Raw genomic sequence first — 20198 nt, 5'->3', positions numbered from 1 at the left:
TTAGTGGCATTTAACTATCACATAAATCATAGGTCTTGAACCTGAGAAACACCCTGTAAGACAAGACTCTTGGCAGCAAATGGACTCTTTTTGTAGTTTGAAAGTGCTTGATTTTGTCCTGTGAATGAATGGGCAACATGGTTTAACGATATTGCTTTGCATGCACCATGTGCAATAAGAGACTGTCACTTTTATGTGCATGCTTGTCTTAGAAAATTCTGAATTATCTGGGACATGTGTACAGGCTTCTGAAGACCTCTGGCAAACATGCATTATCCATGAGCTACTTTTTAGCCTGCTTGGCATAGTTGATTAAAAAAAAATGTAATGTTGGAGGTGCAAACTCATCAGTCACTTCTATGATGTTGGTTTTTTTTTTCCTTTAAGATACTGTCGTAGGCTATTTGAACTCTTCAGGAAGAGGTGACCCAAATGCAGAAAGGTGTGAAAGAGCTTGCTTGTAAAAAGACCGAGCTGTTTTATCTTTGAAGTGAATGAACAGGCATAACAGTAAAGTATGAATGGGTTGGAAAAAGCAGAACTAGAGTTCTTAAGTCCTTCCTGTCCTTGTGATGGAAGAACTGGAGAGAAAAGGCAGCCATGAGCATTGAAAAATGAGGCCAAAAGTTAGAAAGTCTGTAGCAATTAAAAGAATATCCTTTTCATTCAATTAGACTGGGAAGCTCATCTGCTACAGGAAGTTGTTGAGACTGAGAATTAAACAAGATTAAAAAAGGAATTTAACAGATGATAGCAAGTACAGATTTTTTAAAATATCTGTATAAATTAATACCACTTGAAAAATTGATTGTTAGGATTAACCCCAAAATCCAAAGCTTATGTCTGATTAGCAACCAGAAGGAAACTTGACATGTTCTTGCACATTCTTCTGGCACATGAGATACTGTCAGAGACATGATGTTAGGTAGTGTTGATTTAGGATCCAATTTCCTGGCTTTTCCTATACAGGCTTGTAAAAGGAGACTAGGAAGTTTCATGGCTACTTAAATGAAAAGTACAATATTTAATTTGCTTGAATCCTGGATTATTCATCAAAATAGTTTTAGGGAGTAAGGAATTTTAACATTAGGATTTAGTGAATTGCTTGTCCAAATTGTGTGGATTTTTGAGAACTACAAATTTAATTCTACACATATTCCTGTCTATCACAGCACTTTTAACATTTTAAGTTTCTCAGTCCAGTTGGTATATGTGCCTGGAACTGTAGTTTCATTTCCATTTGAAATTTGTGTTGCCTTTTATTTACTTTGCTGCCAAAATCCCTCAACCAACCAAAACGCCAAGCAAACTTGCCTTAAGTTTCTACATTTCTCGGCAAGGTAACTTTGTTCGTTCAGAAACTTCATGCCCAGGTTGCAATGTATTAAAAAGAAAAGTTCTACCTTTCCAGGATGAGCTCACCAAATTCTGTTCTTGGAGCTTCATCCCCTGTAAATGGGCAGTCTTTTGCACATACTGTCAAACATCCGTACAAAGATAAACTATGTTTAGATACTATGTGGCTGTATTACATTTGTAATAGGTCATATTAGAATTTAAATTTGTTTTATTATTTATGAGGTGATTTTAGGTGTAAACCTGCTGCTTTGTAAGTATGCAAGCCTTAATGCTAGGGGGTGGTTATAGGACTAAAAGTTATTAGATCCCTTCAAAGGAGAATAAAGATGATTTGACCCTCAACATGATGGAAAAACTTGTATCATTTGCATTTCGCATAAACTCAAGTGCTTGACAATGGAATTTCAAACTTGGCCTTTGAGATGGGTTTGAGAGGGACACCAAAAATCTAGGAAAATGCTAGCTGCTGTCTGGTTAGAGGGGATGCTGACCCTCATTCCATGGTGCTTACTGTAAAAGATTTAATATACTTTTGCAGGGAAGACAGGACGTAGTAGTTTCCTCCTGCTTTTTAAAAAATCATAGCTGTGTTTCTGAGCAGTAGGTCTTCTGACTCCCTAAGTGATGGGAGCTGAAAAGCCTGTTGCTGAATTCTGCTAGATGCAGGGGAAACTCAGGACTGAAGCAATTACATGCAATCCAGCATAAAGTGGGCTTTGATTGTAACAGGAGCAGTTAACCCATAGTTTACTTAAACCTTGGAGGTGTGATTCACAGTCATTGCCTAGATGCCTGTGACAAGTGACTTGCAGTGTTGGGAGTTTGTAAGCAGTTGATCAAAGTACTTGCAAACATGAAGAATGTCACAAGAAGAATTGTCTTTCATTTCATTTTAAAGAGATGACACAATCCATTTATTTTTCCTTACACGTGCATTTGGGCAAGGCATGGTGAATGAGCAGCGACATCAACCAGCTTCAGTAGTAGCTTGCAGAGGGGTTTTGGAAAAGGTATTTCACTCTTTTTTTTTTATTTTCTTAATATAGTTTTAAGTTGCAGTGGTGATGAACAGAAGGTGCCTGACAGTCTGTGCAGATCTGAAGTTTGAATTGTTCATCATGGGGCTTGTAGAAGGCCATTTTATTGTCAAGATCATTCTCTGTTTTCAATGCTAGTATTTTACTGTAATTCTCTCTACCATTACTTGTATTCTCCCTAGTATCTTTAATGGATTAGGATACTTCATACAAAATAATATTTTTGTTTCAGAGCCTGATTTATTCAGAGTAAGCACAGCAGGGCCAAGTGAGAAAGATTATATATTGCATTTCTGTAGAGTGCTTCCAGAGGGAGTTTGAGGTCAAATCATAGATGGCTTTTGGTGAAGCATTTTAAAATAAATTTGAAGAGGTTAATTTTCCTCACACATACTCTTCTAACATAATTTTCAAATTATTTTCAGAAATCTGAAAAGCAAATATAATATGCGAACCATATCTTTGATATCATTGTTTCTTGGTGTATTAGTGCTTTGGGGGAGCACAGCATCCATATTTCTCAAGACTTTTTGTAGAATTTGGTTTTTAAAGGCATTGTAGATGGCAGTGTGTCTGCAGAGCTGGCTAGGAGGTTCTCATTTCCTCAGCAAAAGCAGGCAGACTTCTACTGCAGAGCAAAACACTAATATTGACCTGTCCTGATTTCAGCTAGGGTAGAGTTAATTTCTTCTCAATAGCTGTTGCAGGGCTGTATTTTGGATTTGGAATTAATATGGTGTTGATAACACACTGATGCTTTGGTTATTTCATAATTTGTGTTTATCCCAAGTCAAGGACTTTTCTTTTTTTACATGTCTAATGCTCTGTCAGTGAGAAGGTATGCAATAAAAAATAAACCACAAAACCAAAAAACCTGGGAGGGAGCATAACTGGGACAGGTGGCCCAAACTGACCAAAGGGATATTCCACACCGTAGCATTGTTATATAGACTGGGGAATTACCCAGAAGGGGAGCTGGTCTGGGTTTAGAAAGCAGGGTCTGGCATTGGTCAGTGGGTGGTGAGCAACTGATTGTGCATCACTTGTTTGGGTTTTTTCTTTTTTATTATCATGATTGTTACCATTATTTACTATTATTATTGCATTTTACTTTAATTATTAAACTGTTCTTATCTCAACATACAAGTTTTACTTTGATTCTCCTCCCTGTTCCACCAGGTTTGTGGGGGGAATACAGGGGAGGGGTTGAGTGAGTGGCTGAGTAGTATTTCGTTTCCAGCTGGGCTTAAAACCACAACATGACTAAAGAACAAGGTCATTTAAACCCCAGTTCTAAAACATGAAATATGTAATAGAAGTTCTCAATGAAATGGTAACAATTAGATTATGAGACAATGATGACATAAGCAGACATATTTCATTGATGTAATTTACTCAAAGTGCTACACTGTTTGTGGTTGAAGCTAAAAATTCCTGGCAGCAAAATGAAATTTTAAGTTCAGACCAAGCAACCTTGCATGGCAAAGCTAAAACTTGTTTGTAATTTCGTGATCTTTTTGCTAAAAAAGATTTTTTAAAAATCACGCTGTCATACAGTAACTACTGTGGAATGCTTTGAGTGCTGGGGGGTTTCCCAACTCTGTGTGTATACAACTGGCTCTGGGAGCTGCACTTGGTTATAGCTCAGCTCTGCAAGGCCTTGTTCTGTTGTTTGCTGAAGGCACTTGACACCAGCTAAGTCTGGTTGTGAGGAGTGATGTTTCTGGATGGGAATACCTTATAAACCTAGCCTTGGCATACTCATTTTTCAGGTATTTTCAATATGTATGGTATTACAGGTGACGTTAAAATAAACTTGAGGGGTTGTGCTTTATATAAGGCAAGAAGTAGAACTAATTTGGGGTGATTGAAAGATGTGCTTCATGGGCTAACTGGAAGTGCAGGTGGCTCTTGCCAAGAGGGGAGAGAGGGGAGAGTGTGTGCTGTGGAGCAGACTAGCTGTTGTTCTAAGGACACAGTTAGTAAAGGAGCAGCATTGTTTTTCAAAAAAATGTTGGAAAGCAAACAGCCATGAGGAGAAACTGGCTATCTAAATCCTGAAGGTGTGCATGCTGCTCTGTGTGTAGGTGGCTTATTTTATAGCCTTGAGGCTGACTGCTGATGCAGAATTTTCTCAATTTGTCAGAAAACTCTCTTTGGGTCCCCTGAGTGTTTTGGTTTACTTCCACAACAAAGGAAATACAGTAATTTCATGACCATAAGGCACACCGGACTATAAGGCGCATCTCCCGGGAGTCGGCAAGTGTCGCAACTTTGTAGATCAGATAAGGTGCACCGGACTATAAGGCGCGCTTTTTTTTTGCAACGAGGCTCCGCTCCCAGCTCCCCCGGCGCGGTTGCTGGCTGAGACCCCTCCTCAACCCGGCAACCATTGACCCCTGGGCCCGCCTGTACCCAGCGGGGCCGGGCTATGCCTGCCGCTGCTCCGTGCAGCGTCCCCGGGGCCAGGCTATGCCCGCCGCTGCTTCGTGCAGCGTCCCCGGGGCCAGAGCATGCCTGCCGAGGCGCCGCAGGCCCCGGGCCCCCCTGCACCCGGCAGCCTTGACCCTGCAGCCCTGCCTCCACCCGGCAGCTGTGGCCCTGCCGGCTCCCCCCGCGGCTCGCGGCTCGCACTTCTGGGTTGGCAAATTTCCGAACTTTTGCCCATATATAAGGCGCACCGGACTATAAGGCATACTTCCAGGTTCAGGCGAAAATTTTAGTCAAAAGGTTGCGCCTTATAGTCATGAAATTACTGTACAGACTGAGTGTTCTCATACATTGCCCTCTGAGAGTATTTTACTGTTGGAAGGCCCTGCTTTGCCACACGTGGAGAAATGAAGAATGACTAGAGCTAAAGATTGTTGTGATTCTAAGTGTCTGCAGGAAATCCTCCATTGCACTGTTAATCACATAAGTATGAACAGGCAATTCTTACGAAGTCTTAGCTGAGTTTTGGAGTCCCAAAAGTTTCAACAGTTATCTTTTCATTGATTAAATCTTTGACCTTCAGTGGTACCTGTACTTCTAAACTGTAAAAATCTAAGGTAGAGAACTTAATGTTGTGGTGTGGTAATGGTGTGGTCAGTACTTACAACAGTCAAAAGAAAACCATAAGAAATTCATGCTCCAGGGATAAAATATAGAGATACAGTTTGCATATATAATGGATGATCAGAAGATTTGCTACTAAGCAATGTAGTTAGAATACTGATGTCTTTAATAGCATTTTTCATTTAGTTGTTAAGATATAGCGGGTTTGATGTGAAGTACTTCACTTTTATATGCTGTCAGTGGCTTAAAAGGTAGTTTGTAAAGCACTGATTTCAGATAAGATTTGAGAAATATATTTTCTGATAATTAAAGCAGCCATTGCACTTTTCTTGTATCATACTTTTTCCTTCTGGTGTTCTTTGGAATTGTGCCCTGTTAATGCTTCTCATAATCCTGGCTCTGTACCTGTAACACAGAAAACTAAAATGCCTTTTATGTGGCATAAATCATTTTACATTTTATTTTGGTGTGTACATAGAGTGTTTGAAAAAAATGGATGCTTGCAGTCTCAATGCTTTTCTCTTGACATTCAGATTTTAATATAGGCCTGTTAGGTACCTGAGGAGTTTTATATAGAAGGCAGCAGTGAACAGTCTGTTCTGAACCAAGGCAGATAACACATTATTAGCAAATACAAGACCCTTGAGTCTGTAGGTTTGAGTACCCTCGGTCAGCTTGGTCTCCTGGCAGCCCGTATGAGATGCATTTGTACAACATAATGAAGTAATGATGATGTTCCAGGTCACCAGCAGCTATTTCAATACCTTTTTAGCACAGAGACTTTTTTAATAATGTTTACTTGATGGTTTCCAAGAACAGCTGAGAATTTTTGGAGTAGGCATAACCGATCTGGTACTGTCAAATTGAAAAGGGTACATGAAGATATTGGGCTCTGCAGTAGTTTATTACTTTTCTGGTTATAAAACTGAATTAGTAAGAGGAGAGTTCAACCTGTCACAACTTATTGCAGAGATATTTTCCATTTCATTTTATTGCCCTTTGAGGATTTGATTTCTCATTACAATAATACAGCTAATTAGTTGCAATGTCTCCCTAAAACCAAGTCACAGTCCCTGTTTTGCTTTACTGAACATTAAGCTGGTGCAGTGTAGCAGTGGAGGAAAAAGCCTGCAGAGGATACCTATGCCCTTTATTTAAATTGTACACACCTGTAGTTGACAGATATTAACATTAAGTAAGCTTTGAGATGACTGTAGATCATGTTTACATCCTTGTAAAAACTTAACTCTCTGGAACCAAGCATTATGGCTGGAGATTGGCTCCTATGGTTGTTTGTAGGAGGGTGGTGTTTCATTGTATAGGTTTGCTAAAAGATGCTGATGCTGAATTTTGTCCATCACTACTTGGACACAGCAACACAGGTCTTGTGTCCCACCAAAGGCAGCTGTTCATCTTCGATCTCAGAAACCCTAACCAATAAAACTTCAAGTGGTTTTAATAAATGAGCAAGTGCCTATCCATCAGTTTTGCCATGGCAACTGTTTGTAGCCCATGATGATTATGACAGTTTAGAGTAGCTGAACTGAGTGAAAGAAAAGGATATTGTGTCTAAGTTAGGGTACAGCCTAGACTGGCAATAAGGTGATTGAAAATATGGTGAGGAGTCTTGAATCAGATGCAGGTGTCCTTTTTCCTCTCTGCTTACCTGTCAAAACCTTCTTCCTTCTGGTTAACCTTTGGGCAGCAGAATGGTTTTGAATTAGTGTAAACTTCATACTAAAAATTAATAATCTAGGTACTTTCAGATTGATTTGTGTTGGTGCCCTAAAAAAATTATCAATGTATATGTGTTGTTTCAGTGTAGATGAGAAAAATACCTGCCACATTCTTTAATGCAATGCTCTTTCTAAAATCCATCTGTGCACTCTGTTTCCTGCAGGTGTTCCGCAAGGATCTCATTAGTGCCATGAAACTCCCAGATTCTCACCATGTCAACCCTGATGAGTATTACGTCTTCGCGGACACGTGGAAACAAGAATGGGAGAAAGGGGTTCAGGTTCCAGCCAGTCCAGAAACTATTCCACAGCCTTCTCTCAGGTATTGGTGATCAGATGTGGATCATGTGCACAAAATGGCAACTCAGAAAAGATGGTCTCTCAAACCCAAGTTGTCTAAGTGCAGTCAACTTTTCTCTGTTGGTATGTTTAAATCTTCAGTGTAGCAGCCTTCAGACATGTTCACACAAGTGCCAATTTGGAAAACATTTCTGTGGCACTTCAGTCCAGATCTCATTCTGTCTGCACGCTGTTACAGTATGTACATAGTGAGTGTAAAAAAATCTTTTTTCCTCAGTCACATGGTGCTATGGATTAAAAGCTGTTTTTTATTTGAATATGGGGAATTGAATAAATTAAAAATAGACCCATATCTTATGCATATTACTTGAAAAGTTTCCCTATGCAACATGATGATATAGAGCACTAGGCATGCAGTAATCACTGATAGCTGGTAATATTACTCATTTGTTTATATAATCTAATTTTGGCTATTCTCAATGTTTTAATCTTTTCTACCTTCTCTCACCGCAGTTGACTGCTTAACATTGTAGAAGTTCAGTGATCTCAGATTCTGGAGATAAAGAATCTTCTGTTCTCTCACACTGTGTTTAGATTAGGGAAATATAGCACTGTAGTCCTGCAACCCTTCTTGGTGGAAACAAAGCATGTTTCAACAGAGAAAGGTTAATGCCAGCGTGGTCTTCAGGATGCAGATAAATGAATTGTCTGGTGAAAGTGCTAAGCCAGTATAATTTGATTTCCACTGAGGCTATTGCCAGTACCAAATTATTAAAAATAAGTATATTGCAACTCATACCAGCAGTATTATATTAGAAGAAAAGAAATGCTATAGATTTGGCTGGACCAGAGAAAAGAAAAGCTCACAAGGGAATTAGAGGAAAAAATGAGCAGGGTAAAGGGGGATGAAGAATGGAAGAAGAACATTGTTTGTGCTAACATTGATAATCCACATTGTCCAGTCAGAATTATGTGGAATACAGCTTGACAGTTGCTTCCTCCTTCTTTGCTACCTTATTTCCCAGAGTTTTTATTTGTTCCTTGTCCTGTGGAAGGTCAGCTCCAGAAAGCGTGTATGGCAGTGTTCCATTCTGTATCTTTCTGGCTTTCTTCCACATGTAGGGTTTTTTGCATCGAATTCAGAGAAAGGTTGAACTTTATCTAGTTAATATTATTCTTTCCATTCCAAAATCAAACCAATCAAATACTGACTTTTATCTCTGAAAATACTTAAAAGATTGAGAGCACAAATCTTTTTCTCCCTTGCTTCTTGGATGACTTTTCCCTTTTACATTTTTGCTTGGCATCAGAATGTTTCTTGAATAACAAAAATAATATATTTGTAATGTGAATAAGGTGTCATTTACAAAATAAGGGTAGACTGAGTATCCCAAATGGAGAGCAAAGATTTTTCACACACACACACAGATACTACAGTGGAATAAATTAAGCTTTTATGAAAAAGCTGTTATATTCAAGAGATTGATTGGCAAGATTTCCTTATATCATTTAGGAAAAATATAGGACAGAGATTGTATTGCGTTTGTGCATAATACTTTCTGTGGGTTTCAGAAACAGTTGCTTTGTCATACTAGTAGTATTTGTTCAATGGAAATCATACTGACAGGCTTATTTTTTAAAAAGGGTTCAGTATATGTTGTAAACCTTGTAACATTTTGGGTTAAAAATTGACATTCACAGAATCCTGTCTCCCTAGGCTGACTGTACTTACTGGCTAGTTAAAAATCTGTGAAACCCCAGATTTCTTTGCAGTTACAGCAAATATTTTATGTCTTTCAAGGATGGGTCTTAAAAAGCTGTAAGGACTTCTTTTTTTTTTCTTTTCACCAACAGGGTTGTAGCAGAAAAAGTAAAAGAAGTACTGTATACACGACCCAGGAAGTACATCCACTGTTCCAGCCAAGAACCCACAGAGCCAGGTTACATCAATATTTTGGAACTAGCAGAATCTGTGTGTCGCTATGACTTGGATGATATGGACATCTTTTGGCTCCAGGAGCTAAATGAAGAGCTTACAGAAATGGGTAATTCCACAACATGTTCTCATTTTAAAAGCTGCACTTAATTTCTGCTGTTTGAGTTGTAGTCTACTGTGTAAGGTCTCTGAAAGATTTCTGGATGAGAATTGAATGGAAATGTTAAGATAAGCAGGAGCTAACAAAGTAATTACTTTATTGACCTGTTAATGTTTTATATTTTACCTGTTGTGCCTAAAATTTTTTAACCTGTTGTGCCTAAAATTTTCTTGACATCCAAAATCATCTGCAACTTCTGCAGACTGAGGCAAGAGAGAAAAAGCCCATCCCAAGTGGAATTAATTTTAGGGCTTCAAAAGTCAAAGATTTTATGTAGGGAAAGCAGATGTTTCCATTTCTTGAACTTGGAACATATCTACAAATTCAGAGTTCTGAGGAGCTTGCATGCTGGGCTCTCAACAGAGTAATTGAGTTTCACATATGTTAGCCCATTCAAAATCAGCTAAGTAAACTTTCTTTTGCCATGCAAGTTGTGGGTATAGAGGTCTGTGAGCGGGAGTGAGCTAGGGAAAATAATATTGGAATTATCACTGGAATAACTGAATTGTATTGGAATTACTTCCATGAGTGTGATTGTAGGTTCTTTAGAAGGACAGGTTGGCATCTCCTGTATTTGCTGTTAATAAAATAGGAAGGACCTGTAGAGAAGTGATAATCAATGCCAGCGTTGTCTGTAACGGCAGTGAAATGGTGGTGACTGTGATCTGGCGGGGAGTGAGAAGGACACTGGTCCTGAACTTCAGGATAACGTGTTTCCCCTTAGGTAACTGGGTGGGATCTAGGAAGCAGCTCTGAAGTGTGGAACTACTGAAGAGAGCTAGGAGGACTTTAAGAACACTGTCCTCCAAGCACAATAAAGTTCCAATTATACGTTCAGGAAAATCCATAGATGTGTTGGAAGACTGGTTTGTTGAAAAAGGGAGTTCATGACTGAACTCCAGTGACGAAGGATGCATATAAGTAACTTCTCAGGCATACAGAAATGTTGTTAGCAAAAGCTGTTAGCTTTTCAAGGGGGAAGATCTCCATCCATGGAGATTTTCAAGGTATGACTACATGTATCTTTTGAGCAACAACCTTATCTGGATTTTCTGTTGACTCTGCTTGGAACCTGGGCAGAGACTGAAGCCCTCTGTAGGACCCTTCCTACCTGAATGATTCAGTAATTCTTTTAATTCAGGCAGTGAGAAAGTATTAGGGCATGGGAGAGAACACTTTAACTCTCCCTGTTTGTTTGTAACGAGGAATCACAATTAGTACCTTAGTTAAAATATTAGTCTCTACAGTTAATGCTACATGAATATCCCAGCATTTGAAGGCCTGAGTAAATCATAAGCTGTCAACATCATGATCATTTTTGAGCAAGGATTTTGATGAGATGCGGTTTGGAGATATCTTGTAGCTGTGAACATCATAGGGTTTCTTATGCAGTGGATGTCCTGAAGCTGCAAGCTGAGGGCCAGTCTCATAGCAAATACTTTTAAAGTGGTTCTGCTTATGAGTTTGGTTAGTGGTGAGTATATATAGTGTGTGTTGTGTTCAAGTGAACACATAGTACAGATTACAACAGTATATTTATCTACTATTTTATTATAAAAAATCAGAAAAATAAAAGCACTTTTCATAATCATGCTTTGATCACTCCATCACAATGGACATACAGGTACTTGGTGGTGCAACTTCTGTATCATAAGATATGAAGCATTCTTGGTAAGTTTTATTTCCTAGGACGTTAGTTAGAAGAACACAGTGTGTCATCTTTAGATTTCATTAGTGTTTTGTAAAATAACGGAGGTGCAGGAAGGGTTGTGTAAGAGCAGCCAGCAGTTACAGCAACTGCTGTCTTTTATGCTGCAGTGCTTTCTTCCAGGTGCAACTATGTGGTTTGTGTAAAATTTTTACTCAAGTAGTAGTTCTGCTTGTATTTATAAAACAATGTTATAATTAGTCTGTGAGTGAAAAGTCTTGTCTATTTTAATTTTATTTTTAGATGCTGCATCTATTGCATTAGTTGCTAGAAGTTGTCTTTTTTCTCTTCCTACTTCTCTTAGTCAGAAGCATCTGACTGTCCTCTAATTGCCCTTCCCTTTTTCTGTTGTAGGATGTGGGCTCCTGGATGAAAACACAATGGAAAAGACAATTGAAGTGCTGGAGCGGCACTGCCATGAGAACATGAATCATGCCATCGAGACTGAAGAAGGGTTGGGGATCGAGTATGATGAGGACGTCATCTGTGATGTGTGCCGGTCCCCAGACAGTGAAGATGGGAATGACATGGTGTTCTGTGACAAGTGTAACATTTGTGTCCATCAGGTTAGTGCCTGCAGAAATGTTGACACTGTCCTGTGGTCTAAGTTTACCAAGCAAAGTGTGGAATTTGAACTGGTATTAAATGTTAAGTGGAGGATTTTGTGGTTTTCTACATATGAAGGGTGGTGCCATACTGAGTTGAATTTTTGGACTCTTAACTATTACAGTAGATTAGGTGGCCTAGCATAGTTAATACTGGACAGCTGAAGTCTAGCAGGAATGCACAGTGTGGTTTTGGGACATGTAACTATTTGCTCTGTGACTGTAAATAATTTTTTCCCCTATTAGTAAATCTCCTTTGAAGATAAACAGGGCGGGAAGTGCTGGCTTGCCTGTTTGTGAGAAATCTAAAGATCGTTTGTTTCAGAGCTTTTTTTGTTTCCTTTACTAACTAGTGATTTAGTCAGACATAGACTGTTCAAATTTAGCCATCTGGAACCACATGTAGGCACTTTAACAGAGTGATTTTTTTCAGAAGCCATCAGCACCTGCAAAAACCAGTCTGATGTTTATAGTGTTTCAGATGTAGCCAAGGCTACTTACACTGCTTGAGCTCAGCATGTCAGGTAAATGTTCCCTTATAATCAGAAAAGGGATATGAATCTTGTGGCTCCTGTGCATCCTATTCTAGAAGGGAGTTTTGCTATAAATTAAGAAGAGACCAAGGAATCTCTTTTTTTTTAATGCATTTTTGTACTGACTGCAAGTAATATTTGGAAAACATATCTGGCTGAAAAAAGACCTGTCATCTCCCTGCTCACAGTGGGCTGGCTTCCAGCTCGGCTACCTTTTCTTACCTGAGTCCCTGTGTGAAGCAGCCTGTGAGCCTGAGTTGGCAGTGAGGTGGCAAGTGACAGGAATATATGGCTGGCAGCTGGGCTGCCTGCTTCAGTCCTGGCTTGTGCCTGTTAAGTAGTAATGATGGATTTGCAGTCAAAGGCTCATGGTTGTCTCCTGACAGCTGAGCTTGAGTTGATGGTTTGCTGCCTCCTTGCCCCTCACTCTTCCCTGTGCTGGATCTGCCTGAAACAAACTGAGAGTGTGTCTGGGCTAAAGCTAATCCTAACCATAACAACAACTTGTTTCATTTTTAATCTGGATCAACTTTGTTTCAACAAGTAGCCTCAGGTCTGTTTGTCATCATACGGTTTGGAGGTGGGGGGGAGGAGGGTTGTGAGAAAATTCCTCCTTCATGGTGCCCTGTCATGCTGGCTCAAGCACATTGTGAAATTATTGTTTTAGTAGTCTAGGCATCCTTTGCTTATCAGTTAAAATTAGAAAATAATTTCAGTCCATTTCCAGTACCCTAAATATGATCTTAGATAATTTCTGCTATAGTAACAGAAAGAATTCTGATGGGAATATGCCACAGAGGAGGCAAAGAACACTTGTAAAATTTGGATTGCAGCTCCCCCTGTTGGACTTTTACTGGAGTTGTTACATCAAAAAAACATTTAGGTTAGTCAGTTTTCTGCATTTAATTCAATAAAATCCCCCTCCCTACAAGCCTTACATAAATGTGCAGTGTTTTATGTTATTGTTTAATATTAAATACTGAGATCTTATAACCAGAAGGCTGGGAAGGCAAGTATGGGAATTTTATACTAGATTTAATGTGAAAGAATGGTTACAACTAATGATCCCATTCTTTTGAGTTTTTTAATGTTATGTTACCAGAGATAGTGTTAGAAATTATGAGATTTCCTGTGATATCCACCCTTTTGATGAAACTTTTATTGGAGTGGTTGAGTGAAATTAGACTTTGGTGGCAGCCAATTATTTCAGATATACTCAGCTTCGTGGAGGTAGTGGGGATGTGTATGTACAGCAGGATCCACCTTGGTTCCATTAAGAACCATGAGAATTTGAATTGGAAATCAAGCTATTTATTTTCCTCTTTTAATTTTAATTCTCAAACCTAGCAAAACTTCAGAAATGTCTCATTTTCCATATGGTTAAGTGCAATACTTGGGAAATAGGCATAAAATAATTGCAGTATATGTTGTAATATTTGTTGCAATATTATATAAATAGTTAAAGGAAAAAAAGGTACACAGAACTGTAACTACAAACATTGCAGGACATGATTTTCAGTCAAACAGCTCATATCCCTTCGCATCTAAATAGAGTTATGTTAGAGCATTATGTCTTTAGCAGTAGGAAATTTTAGGTGATTTTAGAAAGTATTTGATACAGAAGATAATTTAAAGGAATATCCATGTTGTTTACTTCAGAAATTTAAAAGTCACTAAAAGCAAAGGTGACGGTTTGTAACACCAGTGCTGTTGTGCAGTCCCAATGGATATGTTTTATTAACAGGTGTAAAAACTATTGCTTTTAAAGCTGTTTCCCTCTTGGATTACTTGACTGATTTTAAGGTGAAGAAATCACAGAGAGATAAATTAAGTGAAGGCCAGATTGTGCCTTTACTTTTTGAAAGCTTTTCTCTGTGTGAATATGAACGCTTGTGTGGGAAATAACTTCAGCACAATGTTTCCAATACCTGTTTTTCTCCAAGGCTTGCTATGGAATCTTAAAAGTACCTGAAGGGAGCTGGCTGTGTCGCACCTGCGTCCTGGGAATACATCCTCAGTGCCTCCTCTGTCCCAAAAGAGGAGGTGCCATGAAAGCTACCAGGACAGGGACCAAGTGGGCACATGTGAGCTGTGCTCTTTGGATTCCAGAGGTAAAACCCTAATTTCTCTCCTGTCCTCCTCCTCCTTGTTCCATCCTCTGCCTTTTTACATTCTCATGATTTAAGGTCTTTGATGTAATACTGGGCTTTATTCTGATAGGCCTGTAAAGTCTGGGAGACAGTCCAGCTTATGTCTATTAATGAGTCATTTTGTCACCTCCATTTACTCAGCAATCACTTCTTGGTGTTATTATGGTATCTGTAACCTGCTAGAAAGGGTGACTGATATAAACTGTATCTTACAGCTGCAGCTTCATTGTCTCTCATAGTTTTTTATGAATTTGTGTGCTCAGATACATGTGTAATTTAAATTAAAACCTCCACTTTTTTGGAGTTATGTTTATTTAAAGGTCTCCTGCACTGCATTGTTTCTATAGGATGTATGCTGAGATTTGTAGCTAAAGTTTTTTTTAATTAAAATTTTTCTGAATGGTGGGGAGGTGAGAATTTTTATCTCAATGTTATATATACCTTATAAGTAAAGGCTTTTGTGATCTGTTTGTGCATAACATATATGGAGAGTTTCATAATGAAGTTTTACACTTCCTCCTCCATTTTTTCATCAGGTTTAGCATCACAGTGTAATTCTGTACAACGGAAAGTTCACTTAGGTATAGACGGAGTTTGTGTTTAATTTGGCACTTGGAATATTTACGTTTTATTTCTGGTGAGATTCACAAATCCATTATGGTGGGTGGTTTAATGTGAGACAGTAGCCAGATCAGTCAGCACCATGAAATCAAGGATACGGTATTTTCTGAATCTTCTGCTCCCAAATGCAGACCAGCCTGATGTGTGCACAACTTTGAGGAAGATGCTAAGATTTTGGTTTGGCTTTTTTTTGACTTAGCAACCAGGTAATGTGTAATTCTTAATTGTCTCAGGCATCTATATCTGCTTCTTAAGGAGATTATCTTTGCAGTTGCACTTTTCCTTTCAGGCCTACTTGAAGTTTCTGTCATCTCTTACACCTTTGAGGGGAGAGGAGTTGAGAAAAAGACAAAAATATTTATTTTTTAAAAATCAGTTGTCCTCTTGTGCTTATGAAGTGTCTTGACTGGAAGCTCTCCTGGCTCTGAGCTGACTGGTTTTTTTCTAAGAGGTCTGTTCTGCATGTGGTTGCCTTGCTGTTCTCATCAGCAGGAGAGGAACAGTGAGGTTTGGGAAGGAGGGGATGGCTGGGCAGGAAGCACACCCTTGGCTTCCTGTCTCCCCATCTCCCTCTGGCTGAGGAAGAGAAGCTGCTGGGGGACACCCGGGTGGGAGAGCTAGTTTCCACAGCCCATTCAGTGATTCCAGGACACCTCCTCCTCTCCACACCAATGCCAAGTGTCTCAGACATAGTGAAGAGGTGGCACATGCCTACAGGCATGGGAAATGCCTCTTGGATCCATTCTCTCAGGCTTGTGTGTAGTCACTTGTAAAACAATTCAGTTATCAGAGAAGCCAGGAAAACCCTTTGTAAATCTCTCCTGACATGGCAGTTCAGTTCCTGTCTGGAGCACCCTTATGTGCTACAAGGGGCAAGAAAGACAGAGTTTAAAGACCCAGGGATAGATGCTTTAGGGGAGAATGTGTATTCTCATATATCTTTTTTTTTTCTTCCAAGTACTAGCATGCTGGAACTCCCTAAAAGAAATAGTAATTTTAAAGTCACTGGTATTTCCTCTTATGGCCCTAACAAAGTGGAGCAAGGCAGAAAGCAGGGAGGAAGGGGTTATAAACATGTCTGTGTCTTGTGGTAAAAGGTTCAGAGAGGCTTCATGAGTCACCAAGTGTAGTCTAGCTTTGCTGCAGTCAATTGTGCCAGGTGTTCTCCTGCATTAAATCATTAAGCACTGTATAAAGTCTTTTTTCTTCCCTGCCTTCCTTGTGAGTTAATGCTGCTTAAAGGCTTTCTTTTTGCTCCCTTGACTGGTTGGGATGATTGAAGGTTTTTACTTTCCAAAGTGTACTCATTGGTTTATATATTTTTTTTTTCTTCTGCCTTTACTTTAGTGTAAATGTGTGGTCTACTTCATTTTTTTTAAAGGTGTTCTTCTAAATTAAAAAAAAAAAAAAAAACCAACAACAACAAAAAAGGAAACACTGATACCAGAAAACCTATATTGAGTGTTTTGAAATTCAAGGTGTTTTTCTGCCTTAGATAACCTATTACAGGTATGTCCTCTGCCAGTCAATTGGTGTTAGCTGAAGCAGAAAGCAATAACACCCCCCTGGCTGCAGAGGAAAGATAAAATTGACTGTCCTGAGCAGCTGTTGTGAGTGGCTGTGCTCAAGCCACTGGGCTGCCCTTCCCAACCACTGATGCAGGTCCTTGTGTACTGGTGCAGCTGTTGGTGGTACAGTTAGCAGGGAAGCAGAAGACAGCAGAGAGATTGATCATGTGCATAACAACTGCAGATAACAGGCTTCAGCAACCCAATATCTTCACTCTCTCCCACTCCTAGAACTTCTTCAGAGTATAGCAGTCAAGATGTAACCTGATGCAAGGCAAATAAATGGAGAAAATTACTACATGTTATGGCAGATGGATCATTTCTGCCTTGGAATGGGAGTTCTTGGGGGATGAAAAGGTTGGACTCTGCTCTCTGGGTCCTTTGGGAGCAGCAAAGTTCAAATGGACTTTGCCTTGACTCCTCTCTGCAGAAACATGCAGGTGGCACAAGGCCAGTATAAATAAATTGTACCTGACTCTGTAAGTGCCTTTTTGTTCTTTTACAAAGTGGAGTAATAGCAACAGTCAGCATTACAAGCTGAATGAACAGTATTTCCAATACAAATGTTTCTTGACCTTATGAGTCTCCTCTGAGGAAGGAGCTGGGAGAACATTTAAGGGGGCAGAGAGGGACAGGGAAAAGGTCTGTGTCAATTCCCAGCTCCTGCTGGGAAAATCAGTGGAAAGCTGATACTACTCAGTCTCCAGAAAAAAGTAATTGCAGAGTCTGGTTTCTTTTTGAAAAGAATATAGACAACCTGACGCATTGATGCAATCCCTTAATTCCTGAGGGAAGTCTTGTCTCTCAGTGTAGCGGCAACAGTCAGTCTTTGTACAATATTGTTTCAGAAATACCTGTGCAATTTGTAACCAGCTATTTTGAGCATGGCCAAGTTAGGTTCATGAAGGGCTCTTTACTTTTGGAAGCAATAAAGCTACATTTGATGATATCGAAGTGCATTACCATGATTTTGTTCAACTACTTGGGCATTCCAGGGACAATTTTGTCACTTTTCCACCAATTTATAGGAAGGCCACAAGAAGTTAAATTGTTAGTCACGTCTGCCTCATGAGTGCATCATGTATTGCCTGACTGTACTTATTTAAAACCTGAACCTTCTGAAGCATCTCAGTGTCTTCCTAATGAAGACTTTTGGAAATGCTTGTTGACATCAGAATATTCCAGATGTGGGCTTGCACTTGGCAGATCAGAGAGGGAAGTACTGTAACAAACGTTATCTTGAGTCAGTTTATGTCATTAATTCATTAACTGTTGGTCAACATGGTTTTTTTCCCTAAGTGGAAATGATGAACTAAGTAATCTCTTGCAAAGCTGTTTCTTTCCACCTACTTAAATGATCCTTAAAGCAATGTGTGATTAGGAGAAAGTAGCAAAAATACTCTGAGCATAGCAACTGTGACTTAGCCCTGCTATCTTTGGGTAAGTCTACCTCAGTGAGGCCTGCTGAAGCAAAGCTTTTCATCCTTAGGGGTTAAACAGGTTTTAAAATTAATATCTGCTTCAAGTGATTGATGATGTTCCCCCAGAGGGAAGCTAGAAATTCAGCTTTGTATACTGGCTCTTGTAAAGTTGCCAGTTTAATTATCACACGTTAAACTAATTAATACAGCCCAGATTTTCCTGGGTGTCTCTTACCGTGGAGTTAATCTATGAAAATTACTGTAAATTAATGCTCTTAAAGTTTTCTAGAAAAACAAAATAATTGTTGTTCAGTTCTTGTCCTTAACTGCTTTTTTAAGCCACCAACTTTCTTCTGGCACCACAGAACATGACCTAGGAGCCTCCTTTCTTTGAATTCTTAGGTTTGATGCCTTTGAGAAGAAGCCCATATTCCTATCACAGGAAATACAGATCTGCTCTATTCAGATGAATTGTTTTTAGAAACCGTGGAGAGCCTCCTAGCTAGTATTAGCATTGTGGTTTTTGTTCAGCCAGGTAACCCTCCAAGGCACAGAACTGCTGAATTCAAAAACTGTTGCAGAAATGTCAAAATCCAAGCTTTTGGAGACTGATGTTCTTGGGACAGTTATCCCACTGAAATCTTCTGCCGTGTGCCATTCTCATACTGGCCTGGTTTTGCATGTTAGTCATTCAGAGCTGGCCAAGTTTTTGTTGCTGTTCTTGGATAAATCCTGTGAGGAGTGGCTGAGGGATACCTACAGGTACAGATACTGTTTTGGTTTTTCTAATCATAGAGGAAAGTCCTTATTTCCCTGTATAGACAACAGGCAACTGAGAAACTTCTACCACAATGGATATGTGGAAGTTAATATAACAAAGAATAGGAAAGGCTCTTCTGTCTATATCTGGGGTTTTTTCCTTTCTTTTAGTAATATCTATAATCTGGTCTACCAGAGACAAATTGATTATCCAGACTAAGTCTGTGAAAACTGGCACAAGACAATATATCTTGCTTTGCAATAAGGGAAGTTTGTTGTATTTTTTTCTCAAATTATATTGGATACAGTCCACAGTTAGGAAAGTGTATTAGGATTATCTTTTGCAGTAGGACTGCTCAGTGGAGAGGCAGAGCTGGCAAGCAAGGCTTCTCCTGGCTGCTAACTGATAGATCTGGTTCTGTCCCAAATCTTGAGTTGACAGAAATAGATACTGCAGCAGATCTAGGAATTCTATAGAAAGAACTTTCCAGGAAAAGTTCTTGTTCCTGTTTTGTTCTGAGGGGCTTGTATTTTGGCACTTTTAAAGTTAGATGTGTGAAAGCAGTAGAGAGGGGGGAAAAAAAAAAACCCTAAAACAAAACCACAAGGGAATGGAAATGAACCTAAGTATCACTTGCTGCAGTCTCTCAAGTGGTAGTGGTTTAGGAATGTGTTCCCCAATTTAGTACTCCCACTGAAGCACTTCAAACCGTGCAGTACTCCCCTTCCCTTGCAGCAGGCTGAAGAGGGGATTTGGAGGCACAAATGGTAAGGATCATGGATCGGGATAAGAACAATTTAATGGAAGCAGCAGTGAAATAAGAAAAAACAAAGAAAAACAGTACAAGCTACAATATCAGTAACAGAAGGAGCCAGTGCTACCCGACCACTGGCTTCACACCACACTTACCTGACCAGGAGAGAGCCCTTCCCCCAACTCACAGAAAATTATGTGAGCTGGTATAGAATAACCTCTGGGTCCTAGCCCTGCTCCCTCCTGGCTACTCCAAAAATTAACCCTGTCCTGACTGGAATCAGTCAGGTTCATAAAAAGGTTCATTACAAGGGCATGCTGTAGGTGGCTCAAACGTTCTGAGTACAGTAATTTCACAACTATAAGGCGCAACCTTTTGACTAAAATTTTGACCCGAACCCGGAAGTGCACCTTATAGTCTGGTGCACCTTATATAATGGACAAAGTTCAGAAATTTGCCAATGCAGAAGTGTGAACCGCGGGGGAAGCCGGCAGGG

General features: G+C 39.5%; 1 protein-coding gene across 2 annotated transcripts in view; it reads left to right on the top strand.

Moving 5' to 3' along the window:
* Positions 1 to 20198, top strand: part of JADE3 (jade family PHD finger 3) — a 47177-nt gene that overhangs the window by 18717 nt on the left and 8262 nt on the right. For both annotated transcript variants that reach the window (XM_033052388.2, XM_033052387.2), the window contains exons 4-7: positions 7351 to 7508; positions 9341 to 9531; positions 11645 to 11856; positions 14372 to 14539. In XM_033052388.2, the coding sequence (XP_032908279.1) occupies positions 7351 to 7508; positions 9341 to 9531; positions 11645 to 11856; positions 14372 to 14539 (729 nt within the window). The remainder of the gene's footprint in view (positions 1 to 7350; positions 7509 to 9340; positions 9532 to 11644; positions 11857 to 14371; positions 14540 to 20198) is intronic.

This window comes from Catharus ustulatus, chromosome 2 (genome assembly GCF_009819885.2).
Source record: "Catharus ustulatus isolate bCatUst1 chromosome 2, bCatUst1.pri.v2, whole genome shotgun sequence".
In the NCBI taxonomy this organism is placed as follows: Eukaryota; Metazoa; Chordata; class Aves; order Passeriformes; family Turdidae; genus Catharus; species Catharus ustulatus.
Note: the sequence above shows the minus strand (reverse complement) of the source record. Positions and strands in the feature narration are given on the sequence as shown.